An 18,643-nucleotide genomic window follows, 5' to 3' on the forward strand; every position below is an offset into this window, starting at 1 on the left:
TAGTCCAAGGCACTTCCCAGTGAGGGCTATTTACATATTCAAATGGCCGAATTGGTTCGATTCAAACTTTCTGATAAAAGGTCACCTCTGAGCAGAGACTAAGGCTCGAAAATCAGTCCAATTAGTGGAAAATTTGAAGTCATAAGGGACTCAAAATAGAGAATTTGCAGTGGAAATGTTTATGCAACTTGCTGCCACACCTGCTACAATTCAATTGATGAGTAATTACTGTATTTTATAAAACCTGTATTTACAAAAACTTATTGTGTACTAATAAAAATATGCAAAAACTGGGGGGAGGATTGATTGAAATTAAAATGTTTTTCATGTATTAACTCATATGGAAGAAGTAGAATTTTTGAAATAATCGGAACACATTCTGTAATAGACTCTAATCTTTAAAAACTCAGTACACGGGATTTGTGAATGACTTTAACTATTGTTCCCTTCACTAGATTTAATATCAGAGGAACAGCAATAGGTGATAGAATAATGAGGTAATTCAGTATCTTCCTCCCTCTCCCCCTTTTTCTTCCTTCTGTATGATGGATTTACCAGGTCCTCGTTTTCCACATCTAACCAGTTTTTCTGTTAGCTGTTACCACTTTTAAATTTGCCAAACTTTGGATGCTGGAAATTGTAGAGCAGATTGCTTGATGAGTTATATTTAACTGCATGCATTGCATGGAAACAGAGTGAGAAGAAATTGCTGTGTACAAATTTAACATCACATTAATCTCTTTAGTGTATGCCATAAAAATAATCATAATGTAAAAAGTGTTTACTCATGTAGAACAAACACTTTTTTTTTTTAAACTTCATTAGCTTTGGCACTTGTATTTTGCATGTGCCACCGTTGATTTGGCTTGTTTTGTATTGGAGAACACTTGGTTCTGGAGCGAGATTAATTAGCACTATTTAGGAATACATTGTTCAAAGGCCTGTTTTAATTTTTGGACGGATCAATTTATGGAATTGAGCATAATTTTTATAGCCAGGATTGATAGTGCAAATTTAGGAAGAGACACACTGGGTTTTGGGGGATGTTTCTCCACCTCATAAAGTTAAAAAATGTAAAAGCACTTGAGATGGAATACTCTTGTCTCTCTCAGTGAAATACCCCAGTATGTTAATTGTAGGAAGACTTAAGGGTTTTGACAACTAAGTTTGGCAGTAGGCCTTCAGGGAGAGAAGCAATTGTGTGAGTTAGTGCCAAATATAATAGATGGAGATTAAGTTAACAAATGGAGGGAATTAATTTAAAATGACACAATATTTTTATAGTTTCATGAATGACCAGTTGCAGGATACACGTCTGAAGGGGTTAATTTATATGACTACCCTAGAAAGGTATCTGCATTTCTTATACTAAGGTCCCTGCATACAGTCACACACAATGTGTAAGTGGGTCCAAAAATATGAATATCTAAAGGAAAATAGTGTGTCCCTGTCTTTCCATTGCCTTTATATTTCAGTTTTAGCTACTACTCTCTTGCAGTTGGCTAAAGGTCTGTATTCAAGGGCTTTTGTAATCTGTGGAAAGATGGAACCACATTCCATGGTAAAAGCCACTGTTCTTGGAGTTCGATAGCACCCCAGTGTTACAGACTGCAAGTTCTGTGTCAGCTTGAGGTAAATGTATAGAATTAAATATGAAAATGAATAATGCAATCAGTGTGGAATTTTTATAGTATCTAATTAGTTGATATATTGTCTTCCTAATATTTCATCTTAATTGTCCTGTAGATTTTAATAGTGCCACAACTGTCGAGTTTTTTGCAACTGAGTAGGAGATAGTTGAGAAATTGGGCACTTGGGGAGGCAAGGGAAATGAGTATCTTGGGATTGAGAGATAACCACGTCATGTTTCTGCTGAAATGATCAACAGCGAAATAGTCAATGTTGGGACTTAAGGCAAGTCTGCACTATAAAATTAAGTTGACTTAAGTTACGTCGATGTACAGCAGGGGTGGGCCAACTACGGCCTGGGGGCCACATCCAGCCCTCCAGACATTTTAATCTGGCCCTCGAGCTTGCTCTGGGGAGCCAGGTCTGGGGCTTGCCCCGCTCCAGGCGGGGAGCAGGAAGGGAGCTTGCCCCGCTCCGTGCGGCTCCTGGAAGCAGCAGCATGTCCCCCCTCCAGCTCCTAAGCGTAGGGGCAGCCAGGGGGCTCCACATGCTGTCCCTGCCCCAAGCTCCGCCCCCTCAGCTCCCATTGTCCGGGAGCCACAGCCAATGGGAGCTACAGGGCAGGGCCTACGGACAGGGCAGTGCTTAGAGCTGCCTGGCTGCGCGCCACAAAGGAGCCGGAGTGGGGACATGCTGCTGCTTCTGGGAGCTGCTTGAGGTAAGCACTGCCTGGAGCCTGCATCCCTGCCCCAGCCCTAATCCCCCTCCGAACCCCTCGGTCCTATCCCGGAGCACCCTCCTGCACCCCCAACCCCACCCCAGAGCCCACACCCCAACCCCCAATTTCATGAGCATTCATGGCCCGCCATACAATTTCCATACCCAGATGTGGCCCTTGGGCCAAAAAGTTTGCCCAGCCCTGATGTATAGTCACTGAAGTAATGAAGTCAGTTTTGCATGTCTACACTATGCTCCTATTGGTGGTGCTCCATATGTGTCCTCACCAGGAGCACTTGCACCAATTTAACTGTCAGTGTAGGGCACTGACAGCTGGAGCCCTGCTGCCCGGGGCTAACAGCAGGAACAGTCTGATGTAAGCAACACAGTGTCTTCACGGACACTGCGTCGACCTAACTACATCAACTTAAGTGTTATGCCTCTTCTGGAGGTGGAGTTATTAAGTCAGTGTTGTTGGTGACTTACATTAGCGGGACTGACATTTTAGTGTGGACGCTTACAGAGTTAGGTCGACATAAGCTGCCTTAGGTCAACCTAACTCTGTAGCATAGACCAGCCCTTAATGTGTTGTTAGGATTCAAAGTTAGCATCCAGTTAAAATGATTGGGGCAGTTCACACATCAGAGCTGTCTTAACAAATAGGAATGTGTCACTGCATTGGAAAGTTCATAATTGGAAGGTACTCTTCACATAGAGGCTCTTTTAGAAACTATTTGAAACCTAGAAAACATTTTTTTTAAATCAAAACTTAGATTTCAGGGCAAAATTCTGAAGCAAATTCCACAGCTGCAAAATAATGAAATTCATGGAGTCTGCTTGCACCCATGAAAACAGGGCTTTACTTGTACAAGTACTGGGACGGCAGTGGAATTATGCTGCAGCTTGGGGAGGTAGGAGAGTATTATGGGAAGGGAGAGAAGGGTTTAATTCAAAAGAGGAGAGGAAGAGGAGGCAGGTACACTTCTTAGCAAGGAAAAAGAGAACAGAATATTTTGGTGCTCAGTTTAGATTCTCTCAGGATAAATAAAGCTCACCAGGGTAAGAGTTGAGAATTTCATTGGCATTGTAGGAAAGAGCTCTGTAAGGTGTACTTCCTTTTACAATATTAATGAAGTAACTATGTCAATGGAATCAACGTATGTCAGATACAGCAGCAGCTTTTCTGTGCATAATCTGTAGGTTCAAGAGGCTTTTAAATTGAGAATGTTTTTGATGGGCACAGTTATAATCTGTTTTCCTTCTTTTAAAGCAGGTCCAGTAATCATTTCTGCATCCTTTAGTAATAAATTTAGCTGTTTTGAGATTTATGCCTTTCTAGATAACCAAAAGTCCTCAATAATATGAATCCGAAGTGACGGCTGAACTCAGATCTGTGACCAAAAAAACTTTTAAGGAGCAGTATGTAAAATATTACACTGGACCAAATGTATTGGGTACCCAATTATGCAAAATTCATTGTAGGAACATAAACACAGAATTTTCTGGATGGAAATCTTAATAGATTTTAGATGAAGACTCATTCTCCCTCCCCCATAAGTGTAAAAAAAAAAAAAAAAAATGTTCTATGGATTTAGGTTTCACTTTTTCTTTCTCCACAGTTTTTTTGGGGTTTTTTTTTAGTGGCTGTAGAATTTCTTCTGAGGCAGCTGTTAGACTGGGCTGTAGATAAACTGTATCATCCTCTTGTTCAGTTTTTTCTTCAGATTTACATTTAATGGAAAAATCCTAATGCTTTTATACTACAGTGATAAATACCTAGATAGGTCATTCATTCTTGGGCCTAATTAGAATAGTTAAACCCATATTTTGGGGTTTGAAAGGACAGCATAATACAATCGCTTTTGATAATATTTTCAACTGGAGGGTGGTGCAGAACGAGTGCTTTCAAGTGCATACACGTGATGAGGTTTGAGCACACAAGTTCTTTTCCGATTAATACAATGTTTTTATGCATATTGGTTGGGGATACAAAAAAAAAGCTGTTCAATTATTGTGCTTCAGTATAAAGTCCAGGGTAATAATACTTGGAACTTGACTAGCATCTTCCATTCAAGGATCTTAAAACACCTAATAAAAGAAACCACACAATGTCCCTGTGAAATAGATTAGTATCCCTACCCTTCAGATGCAGCAAAACAGTGGCAGAGATAATAGGAATCAGGTTTCTTGACGGTCCACGCTTTTTTGAACCACTAAAACCTTTCTTCCATATCGTCATAAACATTCAATTCTGAAATTGCACCTTTTTTATGTGCAAGTACTCCAAGCTTTGAGTCTTTCACATAACCATACTCCATGAGTTGGTTGATGTGCAGTCAATTCCTTTTGATGATTTTGTGTGTGATGTAATTAAAAGTGCATGATTTGCTAAAGCCTTAAAATCAGGCTGCATCTTCTGATGTCTTAATCCATTATTACACTGGGAGATAACAAGTTCAGTGTCCAGGTGTCTTATTTGTTGATATTTTCAGTTACATAATGGACATTTTTGTTTCACCTTGATAGCATTTTACCTATAATATTATTCATTTGCTTTCTAGACATACAGATTCCGTTTGTGACTGGCGCTACTTCCGGGAAAGGTGTGATGGCCACTCTATTCAAACCATTCTTTTCAGTAGCAGTTCAATCTCGAAAAACTACTTTTTGGGCTTAAATTTCTGCTTCCAAATCTTAGCCTAAAAGTGAATTGTGTGGGAACTTTGTAGAAAGTCTAAGCTGTTTTTGAATAACATAACTAGGAAAAAATTCCTTTTATGACCATTTGTTTTCAAGATTCAAATTTGGCTCTGCTGGAGTCAGTCGAGGAAAAAAGTGCTGTCCCTATCCAAGACTACTTGGATACTTCTGCTAAAATAATCAGAATTGAAATGTATGACAACGATACTTTACCTTTGAAATCTGATGAAAATTTAACACGCCATTGAGATGACTGAGGCACTACACGCCTTCTTGGGTCCTGTCCCATATACGCAACACAAACCTACTTTATTATGGGATGATATATCAAGGTAGCACTCAACATGAATAGAACATTGGTTTTGATTTTGTAATGTAGTTGAGACCAAAGAGCATCCCTGAATTATCCTAAAATAAAGGCTTTAGCATGGTATGGAGACATAGTCAAAACATAGTTCAGTCTCTCTCTGTGTACAGGACCAAATCATTGTGTAATTGCATTCTGCAGCATAACTTTCTGTATTGTGAACAAAACCTTTTAAAGGTATTGTTGTTACCTGCAGTTTCAGTAAGACAGCATTACTTAGGGTTACATTCAGATTTCTTCACAATCATAATGGCTAGAAATTTACTTCTAAAATACAAATAAATAATTTATATTTGGCAGCAACTGGTGAGGTCACCAGAAAAGCGCTGTACCAGAGTATGTATCACAGATTACTTCCTGACTTCTCAGTAGAGTTGCCAGTTTTGATTGGACGTCTTGCTGGAGATTTCTTCACATAATCTTTAAAGATGAATCTTTAGTTCCTGGAGACTCCAGGACAGTTCTGGAGGGTTGGCAGCAACCCTACTTCTCATGTTCGGTGAAGTGTGTGCAATTTTTTAAAAAACAATTGTTCAAGCTCAGCAAAGATCAAAATTTGGAACATTAAAAAAATTGCACAGCATCTTACTTTCTCTGCTGGCTTTGTGTATGTGTGAGCCTACATCAAATTTTCAGATTGCTATCTAACATTTATATTTTTATATCATAACTGTTACCATTGTATCTGAAATTAAAAATGAACAAAAGCCCAGAACGAAAATATGCTGCTCTTTTTGTACTTCCAGGACAGAGATGTGTAACTGTTTTGTTTTAATTTAAAAATCTGTGCACAGAGCAGCAATTCTCGGGGAGGCTTTATCAAAAAGGTGTGTTCTCCCCATGCATCTGAAGCAATATTAGGCTAGGGCCCAGTCTGGTCTTGTCTGGCAAGGAGTTCTGTAGCCAGGGTCTCAACATCAAGAATACTTTGTTCCCAAAGCCTGATAGCCAGAACCTCCCTGTGAAGTGTAGTTGTATTAGCCTTACTCTCCAGATGGCCCCATTTCAGAGATAGCTAAATTACAGTCAATTAGTGCCTTTTCACTTAGAACCAGGACTTAACTTCAGAGGTGAATCTAAATTGGTGTTTGGAAGGCATAAGTGTGATTGATAATGTGTATCACAGTGGCTAGGTCCTCATCTGAGAGGCGTGAGTGGAAGCATCCTGGGTGTGCCAAGGTGCAAAGGTGATTCTTGTATCTGTGGCAATCTGTGTGACCAAGAGTAGTAATAAGACTAGCAAGAGCCCCAAGACTTTTTTAAAAAGAAAAGGAGTACTTGTGGCACCTTAGAGACTAACGAATTTATTTGAGCATGAGCTTTCGTGAGCTACAGCTCACTTCATCAGATGCATACAGTTTCCACGATATGCATCTGATGAAGTGAGCTGTAGCTCACGAAAGCTCATGCTCAAATAAATTCGTTAGTCTCTAAGGTGCCACAAGTACTCCTTTTCTTTTTGCGAATACAGACTAACACGGCTGTTACTCTGAAGACTTTTTTAGTTGTACTCAGCAAGTTTTTATTCCTTTGAAGGACTAGACTATCTTACTAGGGGTAACCCAGATTTAGCACTTTATCTGCAATGATAACCTTTTAACTAATCAGCTGATCCCCCACTCAGTGGTTTAAAAAAAAATTAAGTTAATGGTATAAGACCAGAGATGTACAAGCACCTCCTGGAACTGATAGAAGTCCCAGTAAGTGGCAGTTGAAAGGATAGCAGTACACACTTGAAAACAAAAGGCCCTAATGTGTTGAATAGATCTCTTTTCTTTCCAAAGCTAAACTGCTTTTTTGCCTGGTTGGTACTAGAATGGGAGGCAACCTGGTGTTCTGTGTGTGCAACCTGGAACTGGGGTACCACTGAGCCTTCTGACCCACCAGCCTGGGCTCCCTGTCACACTGTGCTGCTGTGACAAGCTGCAAAGCCCTCCAGCCTGTACTTTCACTAGCATTCACATAGGTAGGGACACACCCAGATGCAGTTACATGCAGGCTCTGTATCCACAGCTTCCCAGTCTACAACCCCAGGGCAGTACCATCCTGCCCTGGTCAAATCTGGGTCAGTATATAGGTTTAATACCTGGTCCACCTCTCCCTCAATGCACTATAAGGTGGGTAGAAAGTTGGCTAGATTGTCGGGCTCAACAGGTAGTGATCAATGGTTCCATGTCTAGTTGGCAGCTGGTGTCAAGTGGAGTGCCCCAGGGGTCGGTCCTGGGGCCGGTTTTGTTCAATATCTTCCTAAACGATCTGGAGGATGGTGTGGATTGCACTCTCAGCAAATTTGCGGATGATACTAAACTGGGAGGAGTGGTAGATACGCTGGAGGGCAGGGATAGAATACAGAGGGACCTAGACAAATTGGAGGATTGGCCCAAAAGAAATCTGATGAGGTTCAATAAGGATAAGTGCAGGGTCCTGCACTTAGGACGGAAGAACCCAATGCGCAGCTACAGACTAGGGACCGAATGGCTAGGCAGCAGTTCTGCGGAAAAGGACCTAGAAGTGACAGTGGATGAGAAGCTGGATATGAGCCAGCAGTGTGCCCTTGTTGCCAAGAAGACCAATGGCATTTTGGGATGTATAAGTAGGGGCATAGCAAGCAGATCGAGGGACGTGATCGTCCCCCTCTATTCGACATTGGTGAGGCCTCATCTGGAGTACTGTGTCCAGTTTTGGGCCCCACACTACAAGAAGGATGTGGATAAATTGGAGAGAGTCCAGCGAAGGGCAACAAAAATGATTAGGGGTCTGGAACACATGAGTTATGAGGAGAGGCTGAGGGAACTGGGACTGTTTAGTCTGCAGAAGAGAAGAATGAGGGGGGATTTGATAGCTGCTTTCAACTACCTGAGAGGTAGTTCCAGAGAGGATGGTTCTAGACTATTCTCAGTGGTGGAAGAGGACAGGACAAGGAGTAATGGTCTCAAGTTGCAGTGGGGGAGGTTTAGGTTGGATATTAGGAAAAACTTTTTCACTAGGAGGGTGGTGAAACACTGGAATGCGTTGTCTAGGGAGGTGGTGGAATCTCCTTCCTTAGAAGTTTTTAAGGTCAGGCTTGACAAAGCCCTGGCTGGGATGATTTAATTGGGTATGGGTCCTGCTTTTGAGCAGGGGGTTGGACTAGATGACCTCCTGAGGTCCCTTCCAACCCTGATATTCTATGATTCTAAGAGAACAATGCACATTTGTGGTAATCAAGCAGAGATTTTCCCCAAGCACTCCAGTCAAAGCTCACTGGTTTGGATTAAAACATAAAGTACATTTATTAACTACAAAAAATAGATTTTAAGTAGGGCTGTCGATTAATCACAGTTAACTCACGCAATTAACTCAACAAAATTAATTGCAATTAACAATTTATTGTGATTAATCACAGTTTTTATCGCACTGTTAATAGAATACCAACTGAAATTTATTAAATATTTTGGATGTTTTTCTACATTTTCAAATATATTTATTTCAATTACAATACAGAATACAAAGTGTACAGTAGTCACTTATATTATTTTTATTACAAATATTTGCACTGTAAAAATGATAAACAAAAGAAATAGTATTTTTCAATTCACCTTATACAAGTACCCTAGTGCAATCTCTTTATTGTGAAAGCATAACTCACAAATGTAGATTTTTTTTGTTACATAACTGCACTCAAAAATAAAACAATGTAAAACTTTAGAGCCTACAAGTCCACTCAGTCCTACTTCTTGTTCAGCCAAACAAGTTTATTTACATTTACAGGAGATAATGCTGCCCGCTTCTTATGTACAATGTCATCAGTGAGAACAGGCATTTGCATAGCACTTTTGTAGCCGGCATTGCAAGGTATTTACGTGCCAGATATGCTAAAAATTCATATGCCCCTTCATGCTTTGGCCACCATTCCAGAGGACATGCTTCCATGCTGATGATGCTCATTAAAACAAAATGTGTTAATTAAATTTGTGACTGAACTCCTGGGGAGAGAATTGTATTTCTCCTGCTCTGTTTTTTAGCCGCATTCTGCCATATATTTCATGTTATAGCAGTCTTGGATGATGACCCAGCATATTGTTTTGTTTTAAGAACACTTTCACTGCAGATTTGACAAAACTCAAAGAAGGTACCAATGTGAGATTTCTAAAGATAGCTACAGCACTTGACTCAAGATTTAAGAATCTGAAGTGCCTTCCAAAATCTGAGACACGCGGTGTGGAGCATGCTTTCAGAAGTCTTAAAAGAGCAACACTCTGGTGCGGAAACTACAGAACTCAAGCCCCCAAAAAAGAAAATCAACCTTCTGCTGGTGGCATCTGACTCATGATGATGAAAATGAACATGCATAGGTCTGCACTGCTTTGGATCGTTATCGAGCAGAACCCATCATCAGCATGGAAGCATGTCCTCTGGAATGGTGGACGAAGCATGAAGGGACATATGAATATTTAGCACATCTAGCACATAAATATCTTGCAACGCCGGCTACAACAGTGCCACACGAACGTCTGTTCTCACTTTCAGGTGATATTGTAAACAAGAAGCAGGCAGCATTATTTCCTGAAAATGTAAAAAATCTTGTTTGTCTAAATGATTGCCTGAACAAGAAGTAGGACTGAGTGGACTAGTACATAAAGTTTTGCAGTCTTTTATTTTTGAATGCAGTTATTTTTTGTACATAATTTTACATTTGTAAGTTCAACTTTCATGATAAAGAGATTGCACTACAGTACTTGTATTAAGTGAATGGAGAAATACTATTTCTTGTATTTTTACAGTGCAAATATTTATAATAAAAATAAATATAAAGTGAGCACTGTACACTTTGTATTCTGTGTTGTAAGTGAAATCAATATATTTGAAAATGTGGAAAACATCCAAAACTATCTATATAAATAGTATTCTATTATTGTTTAACAGTGTGATTAATAATGATTAGTTTTATTAATCGCTTGACAGCACTAATTTTAAGTGATTATAAGGGATACCGCAAACAGATTAAAGCAGATTACCTAGCATATAAACAATACACAAACGAAGCTTAATATACTAGAGTGAGAATCTGCTATTCATATCCAATCTAACTGATGGTACTGGCAGACTTGTAGATTCTTAAGGCAGAAGCTGCATTAGCTTTACAGCTTGGGTTCTTCAGATCTTCAGACACAGGCTAGAAATCCCTTTAGCCTTGGTCCAGCGCTTCCCCCCAGTTCAGTCTTTGTTCCTAAGGTGTTCGCAGGAGTCTTCTTGTGTGGGGAGTGAAGAAGCACAGATGATGTCACTCCCTACCTTATATAGCTTTAGCATATGGCAGGAACCCTTTGTTTCAAAACTTGGTTCCCAGATGGGTTTGTGGAAAAATAGGCATCCCAAGATGGAGTCCAGAATCATGTGGCCTGGTCACATGTCCTTGTAGAGTCATAGCAGATATTACTTACAGGATGTCTGGAGTATTCTCAGGAAGGCTTACTAGGTGGGAGATAAGCTTTTATTAAGGCCCATTGTTTTCACTAATGGCTCATTGCCCTGAATAGGCCCTTCCCAGCCAGCTATCTAGACTGAAAGCATCTTGTCTAGTGGGTGTCACCCAGGTGTAACTGCATTTGAAGTACAGATACATAGTATTTATAATTTCAGATACAAAAATGATACATGTATACAAATAGGATAATCGTGTTCAGCAAATCATAACTTTTCCAATGATATCTCACATGACTCATCTTGTACAAAATGCATCATAATTATGCCATAACCATATTACTATGATGACTATGGGGTTCGGTGTCACATGATGCTTTTTGTTCATTTCTCTGTGATCGCAAAGCTGATCTTTTCAAATGTGTGTCTGTTGTGACGGGGCAAGGCCAGATGGCTGTAGAAAAGTAGTGGGAGATAGATACATTAGCTCCAGGCTAAACTAATCCCTGGTACCAGGATAAGTGAAATGGCAGCTGCTCCAGGTCAATTAAGACACCTGGGCCAATTAAGATCCTTCCAAAAAGCAGGGAAGACAGCTAGGTTGATTGGGACACCTGAAGCCAATCGGGGGCTGGCTGAAACTAGTTAAAAGCCTCCCAGTCAGTCAGGTGGGTGTGCATGTCAGGAGCTGTGGGAGGAAGTTGCGCTGTTGGAGAGTCTGAGTAGTACACAACATATCAGGCACAAGGAAGGAGACCCTGAGGTAAGGGTGAAGTGGAGCTTGAGGAAGTGGGGGAATAGCCCAGGGAATTGTACATGTAATGTTTCTAAAAAGTCAGCTACCATTGCTGATACTATTAGGGTCCCTGGGCTGGAGCCTGGAGTAGAGGGTGCGCCCGAGCTCCCTACCCCGACCTTTGCCCCCGATTAATCATTGAGACTGGGAGATAACAGAGACTATGCAAGGAAGGATAATGTCTCCTCACCTCCCTCGCTGGCTTATGATGAAAATGGCTCAGTAGACTGTGACCCTTGACTCTAGAGAAAGAAGGGTTACGTGCAGGGTCACAGTGAGCCTCTGAGGCTAGTGAAATCCGCCAGGAAATGTGGGACCCACGGAGGAAAGGACAGAGCTTTGTCATGCTGTACACAAATCATGCATGTATATTTGTATTGACATATAGCTGGAGCACATAGCTCTAGTATGGTTCCAGAAATATTTCGCATAAGTGTGGAATGCATAACTCTCCATAGTTTCCCTTTCTGTATAGAAGATGACAAATGAGCAGAATGTTGTTAATCTCTTGGGAGTAATCCAAATATTCAATAAATGTAAGAGTAGTGTTATATATCTACAAATACTTGAAGGGTGTAAACACTAAAGAGCGGATAGAATTATTTAGTGTGGTACATGGCAAGACGGGGGCACATAATAAGTAATGGGATATAACTATAAAAGGGAAGACTTAGCTCGGCTTCCAGGAAAAATCACCCAATAGCAAAAATATTGTACTCCAGAAAAGTCTCCCCAAAAAAATTGGTGGAAGCCTCCATCTCCTGGGACTTTTAAAACTACAGTAGACAAATCACTAGGAAATGTATCAGGAATAGTCCATTGTTAGATGGACTGGGCGATCCCATCAATTCTTTCCTCTCTAACTTCTATCAAATGTGGTTAAAATTTTTCTTTATTCTTTTTAACAATAAAAGACCAGTCTAACTGGTGAGCTTTTTTTCTCTGGGGGGAGGGGGACGATGATGACGACGACACTTTTTATAGTAGATTAAATTTTCTCTTATGCCCACTTAGCGTTACTTTCAGCTTTTAGGATCCAATGCTTCCTCCAGCAACATTTTCTCTCCATCTTTCTTCTATGGCAAGACTGAGAAGGAAATCTATAGACTGAACTGGGAGCGGAGATGACTAATTGGGAAGGGCAGGAAGAGCTGACTCTGGTATGAAGTATGGAAGTAGCTCTAGAGGTGGGAGAGACAGCTACTTCCTTCTGCAACAGACGCATGTTATGGAACAGTGTGAAGAGGTAGTGACTAAAATATGACACTTCATCATTTCTGGCCTACTGGAAGTTACTAGTCAGGTGGTGGCGGTTTCCTTCCCTATGGTTCTGTTGCCTATGAAGAATTCCTGCCCTGGCCAATTTCATCCATTACATTCCACCAGCAATCAGCACCTCCACCCACTTCCTACTGTGACTGCTGTTCCACTTCGACCATCATACTCTAGTTCCACTCAGGGCATTGAGCAGGATGGCAGCAGCCATATGGAGGAGAAAGTGAGTGCTGTGAGCAAATCTCGGAGGTAAAAGTGTGACCATAGCTGCAGCTGAGGGGAAGCTGCAAAGGTGCAGCCAGGGGACGGAAGATGAACCAGATGGAAGAACTCAAGCAACCAGAATTTCTATAGCATCACCAAAGCTGTAGCTTCCTGGAGTCCAGCAGCCACAAACTAGGGTGTTTAACCTAGCTGCTTTCTCCTGTCACTTCAGGAAGCCTTTTTGTGTGGGTCTGCTGCTGCATTAGGGGCAGCTTCCCACCACAATTGTTTTTTTTTCTAGCCTTCAGAACTAGCTCTTCTCCGTTTCCCAATCAGTACTATTAAACATTTCTTATTGCTCATTCTCATCATAGCAAAAACATTGAGAAGAAACTGTCAGACAAAGGATCTTCACCCTAAAGTAGGAAATAATGAGAAATGAAGGTCTATTAAAATGTAATAAAGGTGAAAGAAAACAATTAAAGGTTAAACTAGGTCTTTAATAATAGCTAACCTTTATATTAACCATTTTTTATATATATATTCACCCTTTAACACGTTTGCTAGCACAGGGGATGGGAGAAGTTCTACAGGATTTTGAAAATATTCTATTGCAAAGTAAAGTTACATGTGAATTTTGCCTGCCTCTAGAGTTTGTATGTTTTAAAGAGAATGAAGAAAATAACATGACCCTTGACATTTCACTGTGTTGCATGTTCTTCCTGTTCTAAACCAATATGGAAAAGCTCACAATCTGTAACTTCAAATAATTGTAATAGTGTTGGTATCTGTGCCAAATTTGGGGAGAAAGGTTGAGTTTAAGTAGGCTGATTAAGCTATTTGCTACTGCTTTGTAGTTGCCCTAGTACACTATTTCGAAAAGCTCTGTCTATGCAGACTATGTCTCTGTATGATGGTCTTTCAGTGGTGTTCTCTTTGTGATTCCTAGACGATCTGCTGTTGCTCGCATTCAGGAACTCTTCAGAAGAAGAAAAGAAAGGAAAGAGATGGAAGAATTGGAAACCCTGAATATTAGACGACCTTTAATAAAGATGGTGTATAAGGGTCATCGGAACTCCAGGACAATGGTACAGAAATACTGCTTTAAGAACTGCAGAGTTGATATTTTAGGCTGAAATAATTTAGTTGTTACATTGATATGCTTGCTAAAAAGGGATTGTGTAATACATTTAAAATATTTTTAATTGTACATTAGATCTGTAACCACAAAATTTGGCATTTTAGAGAAGTTATGTACATTTCTCATGAGACACTCCATAATGTGCTTGTAGTCTAAGCCTGCATGACAATGAATCAGGTTTCCTAGGTTCTTCTTTGAGTAATTGCTCATGTCCATTCCCCTGTAGGTGTGTGCATGCCCTGTACACAATTGTCAGACATGTTCTTTTCACTCAGCAGTACCTGGTGTGGTGGCTCAGGCAATCTCTGCTGTTGCATGTCATTGCATTCAGGTTTAAGAAGGCGGAGCCACCTCTGACCCTGTTCAGTTCCTTCTCCCCACCAGTGACTGTTGTTGAAGCACTTTGAGTCTTGCTTGTAGCAAGTTCTTCCTTCACTCCTTGTATATAGCCTGTTTTTTTCTTAGAAGTTAGTAGTAAGTTAAGTGTAGTATAGATAAATGTTAGTATTAATTTTCAGTTTTTAGGTCTTTTTTGACCAAATTCCAGTATAGGAGCCATGCCTTACTCTCTGGGGTTTAAGTCCTGTTAGCTGTGTAGCTGTGTAGCTGGTCAGCGACTTGCACCCCAGCTGCTTATAATACTTGGGTAAGTCCCACATTAGTGACAGGTGTCACATCTGTAAGGGATTTAAACCCCAGTCTGAGAATAGAGTATCCAGGCTCAAACATCTCCATATGGAGGCAGCACTTCATCCACCATCGGAGCTGCCATGTTCGGAACGGGCTCGGAGTACTGCAGCTTTGGTATGGCGTGCCCCACCAGAGATGTCTATGGCATCTTGCTCTCTATCATCAGACCAAAGTGGGGAGAGAAGCTCACCAAAGGCTCGGTACCCTGTTCGGCTAGATCGTTGGTACTGAAGTCAGCTGGAGGCCATGGCTCTGGGAGCGGGTCTGAGGATCTCTAGAGAAGTCCTCATCTAAGAAGAGTGGATCATCAACTCTGGAGCCTGTGCCAAGTCTGTCGAGGCCAACCCCTGAAGTATCCATCGAAAGACACCAAGGAAAGGAATCGGTACCAATGACACCAGAGGCATATGCATCCACAAGAGAACGCTTAATCTCTCAGTACCAGAGTCCCTGGTGGTGGTGGTGGTACGGAAAGGCTTTCAACCAGTACAAGTGCCTGTGTTTCCCACTTTGCCTCTTTAGGACCATGTAGTACCATTACTTTCTACAGCCTCAGAAGCTGGTGCAATCGAGAGGTAAGCCAGCGATAATACACCTGGTACTGTCCTCTCTAGCCTCTGGCTACTTATCTCTGGTTCCAAAGGGCTCTGCTCCTGTATTATCAGAGGACTCAGGGTCATATTCCTCTGATTTGGAGGTGCAGTCTTTTGTGTCCCAATCTAGGTATGGTGTAGATCCTCTGTCAGAGACTTGAGGGCCATGGATCTTGCATCAGTCTCAGCAGTGGCCTCCTCTTAAGGGGGCAATGGCCTGGTTAAAGTTGCATCCCAGAGCCATGTCAGTGGTCTTTTTGCACACTATGGGGTGTCTTCCTCCTGCTAGGACTCTCTCACCCATATCAGTCAGTTTCCGTGAAGGTGCACCAAGAGCATCAGCAGGCAACGTTCTCAGAACCTGGTACTGTGATTGAGCAGCTAGAAGTCACTCGGGCAGCTCCCCAACTGCAAGACACGGAGCAGGTGTTACCTCAGCATCCTTGTGGATCCTCTTCCTCATCACCAGAGCTAGTAAGTGACTCACCACCACCAGGGTATTACAGGGCTCACCAAGATCTACTGAGAAGGGGTTCTGTTCTGGATCTTCAAGCAGAAAAGGTCCATGAAAAATCTCAAACACTGTTGAATATTCTGGCTTCAGTGGCACCTTCCAGAGTGGCTCTGCTGATTAAGTAAGTCATTATGGAGCCAGTTAAGGAACTCTAGCAGTCCCCCTTTTCCTTCCCTCCCACAGCACATCTGGCAGCTGTCTCTGCTTTTCACCCCTCGGTAGATAATGGATTTCTTTTTTACAACCCCTTCACCATCAGGTTTCTAAAGGGCTTGGACGGATTATTCCCACAGGTACAAGATTCTTTTCCCCCATCGGGTCTGAACATGTCACCAACTACAGGACAGGCCCAACAAAGAAAATAACAGAACACCACTAGCCATCACCTTCAGCCCCCAACTAAAACCTCTCCAACGCATCATCAAGGATCTACAACCTATCCTGAAGGACGACCCATCACTCTCACAGATTCTGGGAGACAGGCCAGTCCTCGCTTACAGACAGCCCCCCAACCTGAAGCAAATACTCACCAGCAACCACATACCACACAACAAAAGCACTAACCCAGGAACCTATCCTTGCAACAAAGCCTGTTGCCAACTGTGTCCACATATCTATTCAGGGGACACCATCACAGGGCCTAATCACATCAGCCACACTATCAGAGGCTTGTTCACCTGCACATCCACCAATGTGATATATGCCATCATGTGCCAGCAGTGCCCTTCTGCCATGTACATTGGTCAAACTCTGGACAGTCTCTACGTAAAAGAATAAATGGACACAAATCAGACATCAAGAATTAGAACATTCAAAAACCAGTCGGAGAACACTTCAGTCTCTTTGGTCACTCAATTAGAGACTTAAAAGTTGCACTTCTTCAACAAAAAAACTTCAAAAACAGACTCCGAGAGACTGCTGAATTGGAATTAATTTGCAAACTGGATACAATTAACTTAGACTTGAATAGAGACTGGGAGTGGATGGGTCATTACACAAAGAAAAACTATTTACCCATGTTTATTCCCCACTCACCCCTCCCCGCCCCGCCCCCGCACTGTTCCTCAGACGTTCTTGTCAACTGCTGGAAATGGCCCACCTTGATTATCACTACAAAAGCTTTTTCCCACCAGCTCTCCTGCTGGTAATAGCTCACCTTAAGTGATTACTCTCGTTACAGTGTGTATGGTAACACCCATTGTTTCATGTTCTCTATGTATATAAATCTCCCCACTGTATTTTCCACTGAATGCATCCGATTTAGCTGTAGCTCACGAAAGCTTATGCTCAGATAAATTTGTTAGTCTCTAAGGTGCCATAAGTACTCCTTTTCTTTTTGCGGATACCGACTAACACGGCTGCTACTCTAAAACCTGTGTAACCTTATGTAACTTTACTTGAAATGTTCCCAATTAATATTATGTTGTTATAGATAAGGGTGCAATAAAGCCCAATTTAATTTTCAGGTTTAAGCCTATAGGTCAGTTGCAGAAAATGTATTTAGTAGACGACCAGTAGGCAACACTTTTGAATGATATAACCAAACTTTATTCAAAAGAAAAAAGTAATTAGTTAAGCAAACAGGCATACAGTTACCACTTACACAGTACTACAATTATACTTACACCTGAAATTTAGCAAGGCTACTCAGCTATTACAGTGAGAGTCCTTCTAAGCCCCTGTCGTCCTGGACTTGATCATTCTTAGTTGCTTTGAGGGGATGGGATGGTGCATGCACAATCTAGTGAACACTAGGAGTTGAGAGAGAATGGCACATGCTCAGTAAAAACAGAATCTTCTGAGATTTTAGCTGCTAAAATCTAAGCAGTCTTTACTAAAGCATGTGTGAACTTTAGTTTTTCAAGGCCAAATTTGGGGGTGTTTCATAGGGACAGCAAAAAGCATATCCCCAATACAAGGGCCACTCCTTGCGTAATTTCAAACCCTGTTCCAGAGCAAGTCCTTAACTCGCAGCTTCCACCAGATAAGGACAAAAATGGAAAATACTGCCAGGCTTTTTGATGCACAGTTTAAGTTTTAGTGTGAGCATTTTTGTGAATTAGTGAACAGATCCCCACCAAGATGTAAACTACAACTTAATCCAAAAATGTATCAAGCAGAAAACAGACCGGTGACATTAGAGGATCTGATGCTTGTGGTCAAACAGTTACAAAATGATAAAGCGCTTGATCTTGATGATGATTAATCAGAATTGCTAAAGAGAGGAGGCATGGATTTAATTCACTGGCTTTATAGAGTTGTCAATTCAAAAATTGTCTTTGCATTTGGAAAATCCTTAAATTAGGGCCAGCACTATTGTGAAAGTGGGAAATAACTTTCTGGAAATGGCTTACAAAATTAACACTTCACATCTGTTATTTCTAGACTAACCATGTAAATCATAACAAATATTTGTAATTCATTTTATTTTTACTATAGATAAAGGAAGCCAATTTCTGGGGTTCTAACTTTGTAATGAGCGGTTCAGATTGTGGCCATATCTTCATCTGGGATCGGCATACTGCTGAGCATCTGATGTTGCTGGAAGCTGATAATCACGTGGTGAATTGTCTACAGCCACATCCATTTGACCCAAGTAAGACCATCTCCACCT

General features: G+C 41.3%; 1 protein-coding gene across 4 annotated transcripts in view; it reads left to right on the forward strand.

The window, feature by feature from the left end:
* DCAF6 (DDB1 and CUL4 associated factor 6) overlaps positions 1 to 18,643 on the forward strand; it is a 165,158-nt gene that overhangs the window by 139,195 nt on the left and 7,320 nt on the right. For all 4 annotated transcript variants that reach the window (XM_077820404.1, XM_077820412.1, XM_077820420.1 and 1 more), the window contains 2 exons: positions 14,041 to 14,179; positions 18,469 to 18,625. In XM_077820404.1, coding sequence (XP_077676530.1) covers positions 14,041 to 14,179; positions 18,469 to 18,625 — 296 coding nt within the window. The remainder of the gene's footprint in view (positions 1 to 14,040; positions 14,180 to 18,468; positions 18,626 to 18,643) is intronic.

This window comes from Eretmochelys imbricata, chromosome 1, assembly GCF_965152235.1.
Source record: "Eretmochelys imbricata isolate rEreImb1 chromosome 1, rEreImb1.hap1, whole genome shotgun sequence".
NCBI lineage: Eukaryota > Metazoa > Chordata > Testudines > Cheloniidae > Eretmochelys > Eretmochelys imbricata.